The sequence below is a fragment of the Rhagoletis zephyria genome, unplaced genomic scaffold, assembly GCF_001687245.7.
Source record: "Rhagoletis zephyria isolate East Lansing unplaced genomic scaffold, Rhagoletis_zephyria_1.1 Rzeph_scaffold_01648, whole genome shotgun sequence".
NCBI lineage: Eukaryota > Metazoa > Arthropoda > Insecta > Diptera > Tephritidae > Rhagoletis > Rhagoletis zephyria.
Genome location: NW_016158732.1, coordinates 80,165 through 92,942, shown reverse-complemented (window position 1 = coordinate 92,942; position 12,778 = coordinate 80,165). Strand labels below are relative to the sequence as shown.

Here is a 12,778-nt window from a genome sequence, read left to right as displayed (position 1 = left end):
AAAATTACATGCTTATACACAGAAGCATAGGGAGCAATGGGGAGTATTCGTATACTCCCAAGGGAGTACTCACCGAGCAATCGTACGATGCTCCCAAGTTCTACTGGGCTTCTACAATCACAAACATTTTCATAGGCTGTCTTTCTTTGATTTCGAATGGAAATAGAAGTATTACATATCGATGGCTGAGTGGAAGATCGACCTATCTCGGCAACCAGTTCGAAAACGCTCTATCTCAAAAAACTTTTCAAGAACGACCTATTTCTGAATTTAATTTAAAAACACCCTATCTCAAAAATTCGGTTCAAAAACGCCCTATCTCACTTCAAAATGTATTGAAAATATGCTGATATAGGGCCTTTTTGAATCGGCAGCTGAGATAGGGTGTTTTTAAATTAAATTCAGAAATAGGTCGTTCTTGAAAAGTTTTTTGAGATAGAGCGTTTTCGAACTGGTTGCCGAGATAGGTCGATCTTCCACTCAGCCATCGATATCTGGTTTTGAATTAAAAGCGAACTTGTCTCAAATTAACTCGGAAGTGAATTGCAGAACCCGCCGATATATCTAAGATCTTTTGGCATTGGCATTCCTATATTACTGAACTAGATATCAATGGCTTACGGGGGTGGTCCCAGAAGTACGCGACCTAACAAAGAAAACGCAAAAATTATGGGAAAAAATATATTTATTTTTCAACATAATATCCTTTCTATACACTTTTCCCAGCGATGCTCAATAAGTTCGATACCCTTTTTATAATAAGAACCGTCTTTCTCCTCAAAACAGCCAATAACTGCCGACATCATTTCTTCATCGTTAGAAAATCTTTGACCACGGAGCCATTTTTTGAAGTTGGGGAACAGAAAATAGCCCGAGTGGGCTAAATCTGGCGAAAGGGTTGCACGAGGTAGCAATTCAAGCATTAATTCATTAATTCGCTAAACACTCGATTGCAATTTTTTCACGACAATGTTTTTGGTCGAGTGTAAACAAATGCGGCACCCATCTTGGACACAGCTTTCTCATTTCCAAATCTTCAGATAATATGCGATGTACTGTGCTTTTTGAAATTCCTACTATATCTGCTAGCTCGCGCACTTTCAGTCGACGATCATCCCCCAGTGGGAAAATCACTAGTTTTGAACTGGTGCGCTTCCAGTACATTTAGAACTAGTTCGCGATAAATCTCTTTTGCATGCAAACAACTGGCGAATTTGTCCCCCGCTGCATTACCTTTTCTATAGTTCATAACCAGTCCTAAATTCGACATATGGGACCTAGTTCGCTTTGCACCCCATTTTCTATAGTTTTGAACCAGTTGTAAACGAAAAAAGTAACAAGATGATTTCTTTTTGGGTTACCATGGTAGCAATTTTTAATTATTTGCAGAGAAATGTATTTTCAATCTGAAATAAAATTTGTTTGAATGAATGTAAACTAAATTGTGTATTTGAAAACACGTTTACATACCTTTGGCTGTAGCTGAATTTGCAGAGGTGCTGACTGTTATTGGTTATATTCCAGAAGGTCCCAAAATGTTAAGATGTTAACACAAATATTAGTTTTGTATTACCAAACTATGAAAAAGCATCTGTGACGTGCAGACTGAAAGCGTATTTGAACGAAAAACCAGCCCAGCAAAAGTCTATTAAAGTAAACAAGCCCCCCGCTGCATCCCCTTTTCAGTAGTTCCGAACTAGTTCAAAATTCGCCAAATGAGATCTAGTTCGTTCTGCATCCCTTTTTCTATAGTTTTTTTATAGTTTTTTTTTATTGGTAATATGGCTTCTCAATTAAAAAGGCGGGCGTCAATAAATGATTAATTAAAAACAAATTATTATAGATGAGGTAGCAGAACTTTTCTCGTGGAAGGGAACTGGCACCGAAAGCAGCGCTATTGGTTTGGCAATGACTGCGGCAATAAGAAGTACGGATAATAATATTATTTATTACCACTTTTTACTTAATTAAATTTTCCGATTTCCAATGCAGTTTACTCTTTCACTTTATTTTCTTAGGTGCTTTTCGTNGTTTTTATCATGGGATTTCCCACAGTATACAGTAAACCAGCCATTGACAATATGCTTATTTGAAAATTAATACATGAAATATTGTGAATGTATAGGATTTATTTGTCATTAACCCATAGGCAGCGACTGATGTAAAAGTACCCACAAATGTTTGTTGATATATTTGACATGTAAATTTGAACAGCAAATTTCGTAAAAAAATACTAATAAAACAAAAATATATTTGATTACTACGTGGGAAGTGGGCGTGGTTATTGGCAGATTTCGCCAAAGTTTAACACTAACCTAACTTATACCAAAGGCAACTTCGACACNATACTAATAAAACAAAAATATGTTTGATTACTACGTGGCAAGTGGGCGTGGTTATTGGCAGATTTCGCCAAAGTTTAACACTAACCTAACTTATACCAAAGGCAACTTCGACACCGACTTTCGTTAAAATATCTAAATTTTGTTCGAGTTAGCGTGTTTACAAACAGAGAGGGCTGAACTAGTTCATCTCGTCATTCTGAATATTTTGGTATATATATATGTACATACATTTTATACGGTTAACAAACGCGCTTGCTTATCTGCATAAACCATCTTTACTTGCATTAATTCATGCATTATCCTCTTTCAAATGTGAATAAGCGGCTGAACAAATACATACAAATTTCGCGCATTTGAAAATTAGAGAGTTACCTTAAGCTAAGTAATACTTGTTTTACCGCCTAATCGATGGGACCATTTTAAAAAGTCAGCCCACCATTACTCACTCAAAGTTGTGTTCGGAACACGGTTTGACTTATGTAGGAACTGCATCCGGTTATAATCGCTTACGCTCCACGCTTGATTTGCTTGGAATTGTGTTTTTCTCGTTATTTTATTTTATGTGACTTAAAAATATTTTTCACTATAAGAAAATATTTAAATTGGATTTCGTTTGGGTTAACGAAAACGACCACTGTGAAAAAATATCAACCAATACATTCAAACAAAATGTCAAATAAGCATATTTACATTTTTTGTTTTGGCTATCTGGATTACTGTATACTGTGNACCTTTCAAATGTTTGGAATTAATTATATTAATTGAATAAACGAATATTTACATACTTCTTTCATTAGTAAATCGCAACAAGATTGTTCATTTTTAAATTTAATGAACTCGTTGATTCAAATTAATGTTGACAAAATGCAACCGTGTGCCACAATCCAAAAATTTCCCAGCAAAAATTTTCCCAGCACGAATTTGCAACTTCCCCTCCAAATGAAATGTCAAAATGGTGCTCTCTCCTTGCAAGTTTTACTGGGTTTTTGGCTAAACGAACACAATTTGGTAACAATTGGTACCAACTTGTACAAATTTTTTGCATAGCGAACACTCCTAATATTTCATCACTTCACGATTAATTTTTCAAACGGAATTAAATTAATTCCCACTTGGAAAATAGGTAAGCTATGTTTTCTTTAAGTTTTTAGTACCAAAAATACCATCGTGACCAATGTAATCTACTAGAAAAGAACAAAATGAACGCCTACGTTGTCAGTTGCAAAATAACGTGCCGCCGAAGTTATTTGCAAGCGCCGAACTACTCCGAGCGACTGCTCTACATTCTACGTAACTTACTTTGTAAAGCGGCTCAGAAGTATGTCTGATACCTAATGTATATTCTAAATTTCTACTTCCTTCCGCGAGATGATTCAGGGGGAAANCGTTCACTCGTTAGTCGAATTCGAGCGGTTAATCGAATAATTGCTATTCGACTATCAACCGACAAAAAAGTTGCTAATCGACTAGTCGACTAACCGAATAGCCGGATAGTCGNAATGAAATGTCAAAATGGTGCTCTCTCCTTGCAAGTTTTACTGGGTTTTTGGCTAAACGAACACAATTTGGTAACAATTGGTACCAACTTGTACAAATTTTTTGCATAGCGAACACTCCTAATATTTCATCACTTCACGATTAATTTTTCAAACGGAATTAAATTAATTCCCACTTGGAAAATAGGTAAGCTATGTTTTCTTTAAGTTTTTAGTACCAAAAATACCATCGTGACCAATGTAATCTACTAGAAAAGAACAAAATGAACGCCTACGTTGTCAGTTGCAAAATAACNTTCTTATTTATCAATAGATTTTCTTCATTGGCAGCTTCATTTTTTTCTAAAAGAACAGGCTTTAACACAAGTGCAAAAGATTTACACAGAAACTGTTATATTTTTTACCTTTTTCCCTTTTACCTAGAGCTCTTGTTAGTCGACTAGTCGACTAATCGGTTAGTCGAATAGCAAAAGTTGTTTCAAAAAATAATCGACTTCACTTAATCGAATAACCGTTTCCCTTCGACTTTTTCAACTAACCGCTCACAAACACCTAGTCGATTATCCGTTCATTTTCGATTTTTCGACTAGTCGTTTTCTTTCAGTAAACATTGTTTTTTTTTATATTTTTTGAATACTTATCTTATTGACAAAACCCAACCACGCTAATAGCAATAATTTTATGGTGAAAAACTGTCACTATTCGAATAATTTCGGTTAGTCGATTTTCAGACTACTCGATAGTGAGCGGTTAGTCGAAAGTGCGTTCACTCGTTAGTCGAATTCGAGCGGTTAATCGAATAATTGCTATTCGACTATCAACCGACAAAAAAGTTGCTAATCGACTAGTCGACTAACCGAATAGCCGGATAGTCGATTTTTAAAAAGAGCTCTACTGTTACCAGTTTGAAATTTTGCATTTCTCAATCAAAAAAAAAAAGGAAACAAAACATCTGGAATGACGAGTTATTTCCTCAGAAACTGTTAGGGCTATCGCAAAGTGATGCATATACGGTGTATGGGAAATTTTATTTTCTTTCATTTGCCGTATCTCGTATTACGATTGTTTAATTGGTTCGTAAGATATACCTGGTTAAGTGGAACCACTCTTTTTTTAAGCTGAATAATGTTAAATTGCAAGTATCTCGACAACGTATCCATACAAAAAAAAAAAAATAACTCGATTGTGGGAATGAGCGAGCGATTCTACGTACAAACTGGTAAATGGCGTGGAGAACGAAATCAAAATTAAAATTTGTGATCCAGTGTAATTAACGCTTTGCTCAGAAAACAGTTTTCTCGGTCCTTCTTGTCCAAACCGGCTCCCTTAGTGTCTGGGTGCGTGTGTGTGCAACCTTTTGTAAGAAATTTAAGCGAGTGTCAAAATTCTAATGTCAGTAGTGAGCAAACCTTAAATTATTGAATCATGCTGAGATAGGGCGTTTTTGAATCGGCAGCTGAGATAAGGCATTCTTAAACCAAATTCTGAAATAGGGCGTTGCTGAATATTGCAGACTTCTTCACCTGTGGTTAATACTAACTCCCGGTTAAACATCGTTACCGACGTTATCGACTCCCTGTTACATTTATGCATGGAGTCAGAACGTCGATAAAGATGTTTAACCGGGGAGTTACTATTAACCAGAGGTGGAGAAACCGGCCCTAAAACCACAAAGAAAATGCGGGCTTTGCCGGATGCAGAATGATCATGATTAAGGGGAACCTAAAAGTGATGATAGTGTCGTTTTTAGGTTGTCTTTATGACTTTAGATAGTTTCTTAGTTTCTTCTCTATTTCCACTACTATATCATTCTAATTTTAAATTTATCGGTGCAAAGGCTTTTTCGTTTAATATGCATGTGTGAAAGTTTTTGTAAATAAAGCGAACAAGTTCATATAAAAATGCAACTTTAAACTTGATCACCCGTTAAAAATTAAACGGTACTATCGATACTAGCGATGGTGCAAAACTTAAACTATCAAAACTATCAAGTGGGAACAATATCTATAGTTTTCCAGCGCTAGTGCCACATACAGTGATGACAAATTTAGGCAGATAAAAGAAAGTTGAGGAGTTGATATTTTGGTAAGAAAGATGAAATTCGATTTTTTCTAGAAAAATTTTATTTCAACCGAATTTTAGCAGCACAAAGTTCGATTTCAAAAATTCGCCATTTTTTAGCTAAATCGATTAAAACACCTGCTCTTTGAGTGAGAGGCCGTTTCCAGACGACAAGAGGAAAGTCCAAGCTCACATATGTGACCAAATGATGATTACACATACCCTCTACCTCCAAAAGCTTTTCTTACCGTAAACGAGATGTTAAGTGCTCCGCTGCGATCGGGGTTGTCGTGCTATTTATGCGACACAATAGATTCGCTCGGTCGCAGTGCATACCTTTTATTAATGCATTACATTATGTATATAAGTCATGCACCTCTTTTATCTTAAATTTATTATTTCAAGTAATAGCTTTTTTATCAAAACTTACCATATAACTTTGCCATTTCAAAATAACATTTTTATTTTTAAGTGAATTTTTCAATATACGAAATTTTATTAAACAAAATTTTGTTTACAATTTTTTACAAATGTATTCATTCATGTATGTATGTTCGTGTAAATCAATGTGTTTATGGTTTTTATACGTATGTATATAAATGGTATGGTATTTTAATTAAATTCATTACTAATTTATTAAAATTAGATGTACAAATATATGATTAAATCTGTATGTTGAAATGTTTATAATAAATGATGATTCAGTATAACTGCAGATTTTTAAATGAACCAAAAAATGTTTGATATTTTTGTTAAAAAAAAATTTTTGAAAAAACTTGTTCACTTAAAAGCGTGCAATTTTAGAATCTTGAAAAAAGCATGCTGTTACAAGTAATCGAAATTAATATTAAGTTATACATACATACATAATGTATTGTAATTTTTTTGTTTATAAATGTATCTTTTACATAGATATAAAATATATATTAGGAGAGAACATAATTATAATTATGAATTAAAATAAATGAATGCAAATCATAGGCATTTTATGATTATTTATTAAATATGTATGATCTCAAATATCGTAGAAATGAATGTAATTGATTAAATGTATGTTGTTTGTGAGTATGTAGCATGTATGCTGGTATGAAGGTTTTTGTAGTTTTTTTTTTTTTGAAAATCATTGTTTGTTTAAATTACGATGCAGTGATTAATATTTTATAATTCATTGCTCTTGTTTTTAGTTTATAATTCTTCAGTTCATTAACGTTGGTGTGGATGTGGATATGGATGTGGTATGTATGCGTATATTGTTAGGTAGATACATATAGCGGAGGATGTTATTAATCGAAGGAATGAGTGTTTACATTTCATATAGAATCCAGGTTAATTTATGCCTAGTTGGAATTGTGCCAAAAGTAAAATGTTCTTAAGAGTTGGTTTGGCTACAGAAACGGTTAAAAAGGATTTACATGCGATCATTTTTGTTGTAATTGCTTCATGCTTGTTGATTGTGTCTTTTTTTTTTTGTATACACCTTTCCCACAAACTGCAGCTTTAAATTGAGCAAATACTTTTTAAATTTAGTTTCTGTGTTTTTTTTTTATAATTCTAAAGCAACAACTTTCAATCGTCTATATATCGACGTCGTCATTTGTATAAGTTCGTTGAGCTGTTTGTTTTTTCGAGCTGCAGTTCGTTGAATGAACATTTTTCGTACACGTTTAGGTTGTGTTTATATGTGAAGTATGTATGCAGGGTGTATTGATGAAGGCGTGAAACTGACGACATGTAATGCTAAATAAAATTTCGAGTTGAAAATGTGTTTGTGTTGGTGTTGATGTTGATGGTACGAAAATGCCAAATGCCATGCAGTTTTTTGTGTCTTTCGCGCTGTTTACATTTTGGAAAATTATAGATTTTATGCTTGAATGCATAAAACTCAATTTTGCTATGAACATTTGTCACTTGTAGAAGAGTATTATTACACAGAAGAGTTGTTCTTATTTCATGTAATTGCATTTTGCTCAATATTGCTTCAAGTTTTTAATTTTTATTAATTTTATGTCATTTAAACACTAATTAATTTTTTGCTGCATTTATTTTTTTGATTGCATTTCCCTTATTCCTCGCTTGCCAGTTTCTCTGACGTTAACTTTTGAGAGTTCATCGCATTGGTAACCATATTACCTACATACATATGTACTATGTACGTTAATGTTTGGATAAAATGCTTTTCTGTTTTACTGTAAAACAGTGTTGGCGTGTGTTTGTGTGTGTCTGTGTCCTGGGTTTTCTAAATTTCTGCTTGATTAGCTCTTAAATACTAATTATTCTTGCATCCTTCAATAATTTGTGTTTCTACCATTTTTTTTTTAATGGAAATTTTGTTAATTTTCAATGTGCCTATTTCTCATTGCTGGTTCTCTTCTTAAATTGCTTTCCTCACACTGTCAATTATATCCACCGCAGCTACTCATCATTCATCCATCTATCCATCCATCCGTTGCTTTATCGTTATAAAAACATGCAGGATTTATTGCTGCTTTAACTGATTTTTTTTTCATCGTATATATGCTTTGATGATGTTCGGTTAGTTTAGTTTTTCTTTGTGTGTTGGTTGGTTGTGTGTTGTTATATAATTGTTCTCTTTTTTTATTCTTTTTCGGTTTCATCACTTCATCTCAGACCCTCGCTTCTCTGCTGTTGGTTTTTTTCCTAAACGCGGAACGAACAATACACAGGCGATAAACTCTATTTACCAAAGACCTGATGAGAATCCACCGGGTGGAATGCGATTCTTATTGATGACCTGATTGGCACCATTCAGGCTGGGCACTGAATGGTTGAACGAGTTGCTGGGCTTATAACCCTCGCCGGTGACGGGATTGCCATCTAGAGGAAGGAAAATATAAAAAATACGAATTAGGTAATAATATTCAAAAATTTTAATGTTGTTTATTATATTTAAAAATGAAATGTAACTAATTAAATGAATGTGGAAATATTTTACGTAGGAAAATTAATAAAAAGAAAAAAGTTAATAGGATAGGAATAAGTAATTTTGAAGGACTATTTACTGCAGGTTGGATTGCTTTACGGTCTTAATCGATCTCACTCTTCTGTTTCAGAATATAATCACAATATCTCCTTATTACACAAGAATGCAAATAATTGCACTTAAAATAATAAAAGAAAATAAGAGGGTTTTATTTTTTTTTGGTCTTGTCTATTGGACTGAGATTAGATGGGATCTTTATTGTCAAGTATGCTAAATTAGAGTAATTGGTATTTTAAATATATACATATGTTATTACAAGCTTTTATTTGCCCTGTATGTACATATGTATGTATGTATGCAAATCTTGCAGTTAATTTTTGACCAACTTCCCGATGACGTAGACTTGAAACCTCCCAGTCGATGGCTGAGTGGAAGATCGACTTATCTCGGCAGCCAGTTCGAAAACGCTCTATCTCAAAAAACTTTTCAAGAACGCCTCATTTCAGAATTTAATTGAAAAACACCCTATCTCAAAATTCGGTTCAAAAACGCCCTATCCCACTTCAAAATGTATTGAAAATATGCTGATATAGGGCGTTTTTGAATCGGCAGCTGAGATAGGGCGTCATGTTTCAAATTTTGGATGAGGATAATAACACTGTGCGACAGTCAACTTTAAACAAAAATAACAATACTGCGTTTCTAATTTTTCTCTCGAACGTCGGTATTTTTTTAAAAGGTCTTTGAAATTTCAAAGAGGTAAATAACACAAGAAATTATTATTACAAAAATTCACCGCAATGCAGAATAACAATATGGGTATCAAATAAAAGAGACAATTCTGTCGAATTCAAATACATACAGTTGTGTTCATATTAATAGCAGTGCCAGCTGCGGTATGCGGCAACGTAACGCTCTGCTCAAACCTTAAAAGAAATTCCGTTTTAAATTGTGTTTTCGGCTTAAGGTAACGGTATAGTAAATGCGTACGAATTTCAATTTGATCAAAGTTAGCGAGGCATTTGGTGCCGGACGCATTTCGCTTTAATCATTGAATTTGGCTTGTTCATAATAATAGCAGTTCTGCAATTAACTGACAAGCGAGCGGAATCATTTGCGTGTAAAAACAATTTCTGTCTTAAAGCAAATTATTGTTGGTAAGTTTAACATATTCGAGCAATAAGGATAAATAAAACCTTTGAGGTTACAGAAATATGGGACGTTCCAAACATTGTGCTAGTGAAACCAGAGCCTTGATAAAAAAATTGCGGCAGGAAAACAAAACCTACAAAGAAATACAACAGATAATTGGTTGTTCAGCGAAAACGGTCTCCAATGCCTTAAAATTCAAGAATCGTCCCGAAACTCGCGGTCCAAAACGACTGACAGATGAAAAAACTGACCGGAAAATAGTTAATTTAGTAAGACGACAGATTAAGGAAAAGCTAAATCTTAATGTGAGTGCAGTGACAGTGCGAAGACGTTTGTTGGAGTCAAATTTGAAAGCCCATAGTCCACGAAAGGTACCACTTTTAACCAAGCCGCACTTGAAGAATAGGTTAAGCTTTGCAAATACTCACGTCAATTGGCCACTCTCAAAATGGCGAAATGTTTTGTGGACGGACGAGAGTAAAGTGGTCCTTTTTGGTTCAAAAGGTCGGCGTCAGTACGTAGGAAGGCCGCAAAATGCTGGTAACCAACCACAATACACCGTCAAGACCGTTAAACATGGAGGAGCAAAAATAATGGTATGGGGTTGCTTCTCTATTACGGTACAGGACCAATATATAAAATTGATGGTATAATGGATCAGCACAAATACGTTGAAATCCTAGAAGAAGTTATGCTGCCATATGCAGAAGAAGAAATGCCGCTGAAATGGGTCTTCCAACAGGATAATGATCCGAACCATACGAGCAAGCGAGCAAGGGACTTCTTTCGGAATAACAACATCAACGTGATGGAGTGGCCAGCACAATCACCAGACCTGAACCCCATCGAAAACTTATGGGGGGACATAAAACATAGTGTTTTCGAGAGAAATCCAACCAACGCGAACGCTTTGTGGGAAGTTGTGCGCTCTGCATGGGAAAATATCCCAGTCGAAAGATGCAGACGTTTAGTGGACTCAATGCAGCGTAGATGCGCCGCCGTCATTCGGAATAAGGGCTATACGACTAAATATTAGCTATATCTTTATTTTACTTTACACAAAGATGTAGATTTTGCGTTCGTGTTAAATTCCATATGACTTTCGTTTTTACTGCTATTTTTGTGAACAGAATTTTTTGACTACTTGTGAATTTTTTTCGTTTTAATGGAAGAAATTGCGAAGAATAATACAACTTTTTGTTTTAATTATATTTGCATTAATCATGCAATTAAATAGCGAGAGCCCTTTAAAATTTTATTAAATTTATTTTGGGTGAAGTCATGTTTTCCTACCTCAGAGAACGCACTGCTATTAATATGAACACAACTGTATATAAAATTTGTTGGCACACAAATTGAAAATGTTCTTTTAAAAATTTTATCCTTGAATATCCTTGAAAATTTACAGTACTTATTTAAAAAAAAAAATAATATGTTAAGGACTAATATACACACCACCACAGTCTAGAATTTCTTTATTAAAAGGGCATTTCCAATACTTAATTCTAGAGAATTTTCTCTTTTAGTTAAGACCCATATTGTTATTCTAAAATGCATAGAATTTATGAAATATATATATTTTTTAATAATCATAACGTTTAAAAGCTAAAACGCAGTTTTTCTAATATTTGACCTATAGCTCGTTAATATAGTACTAACTGTTTCGTGTGTTTTTAAATTTTTTATTTTTGTTGCCCGGTAAAAAAAAAAAAANTTTAGTAAGACGACAGATTAAGGAAAAGCTAAATCTTAATGTGAGTGCAGTGACAGTGCGAAGACGTTTGTTGGAGTCAAATTTGAAAGCCCATAGTCCACGAAAGGTACCACTTTTAACCAAGCCGCACTTGAAGAATAGGTTAAGCTTTGCAAATACTCACGTCAATTGGCCACTCTCAAAATGGCGAAATGTTTTGTGGACGGACGAGAGTAAAGTGGTCCTTTTTGGTTCAAAAGGTCGGCGTCAGTACGTAGGAAGGCCGCAAAATGCTGGTAACCAACCACAATACACCGTCAAGACCGTTAAACATGGAGGAGCAAAAATAATAGTATGGGGTTGCTTCTCCTATTACGGTACAGGACCAATATATAAAATTGATGGTATCATGGATCAGCACAAATACGTTGAAATCCTAGAAGAAGTTATGCTGCCATATGCAAAAGAAGAAATGCCGCTGAAATGGGTCTTCCAACAGGATAATGATCCGAAACATACGAGCAAGCGAGCAAGGGACTTCTTTCGGAATAACAACATCAACGTGATGGAGTGGCCAGCACAACCACCAGACCTGAACCCCATCGAAAACTTATGGGGGGACATAAAACATAGTGTTTTCGAGAGAAATCCAACCAACGCGAACGCTTTGTGGGAAGTTGTGCGCTCTGCATGGGAAAATATCCCAGTCGAAAGATGCAGACGTTTAGTGGACTCAATGCAGCGTAGATGCGCCGCCGTCATTCGGAATAAGGGTTATACGACTAAATATTAGCTATATCTTTATTTTACTTTACACAAAGATGTAGATTTTGCGGTCGTGTTAAATTCCATATGACTTTCGTTTTTACTGCTATTTTTGTGAACAGAATTTTTTGACTACTTGTGAATTTTTTTCGTTTTAATGGAAGAAATTGCGAAGAATAATACAACTTTTTGTTTTAATTATATTTGCATTAATCATGCAATTAAATAGCGAGAGCCCTTTAAAATTTTATTAAATTTATTTTGGGTGAAGTCATGTTTTCCTACCTCAGAGAACGCACTGCTATTAATATGAACACAACTGTAT

General features: G+C 34.5%; 1 protein-coding gene across 4 annotated transcripts in view; it reads right to left on the bottom strand.

Moving 5' to 3' along the window:
• Positions 1-7,360: 7,360 nt before the first annotated feature.
• The window catches only part of LOC108364721 (microtubule-associated protein Jupiter-like), an 81,549-nt gene continuing 76,131 nt past the window's right edge, over positions 7,361-12,778 (bottom strand). For all 4 annotated transcript variants that reach the window (XM_017618513.1, XM_017618515.1, XM_017618514.1 and 1 more), the window contains one exon: positions 7,361-8,737. In XM_017618513.1, the coding sequence (XP_017474002.1) occupies positions 8,601-8,737 (137 nt within the window). In that variant the 3' untranslated portion in view covers positions 7,361-8,600. The remainder of the gene's footprint in view (positions 8,738-12,778) is intronic.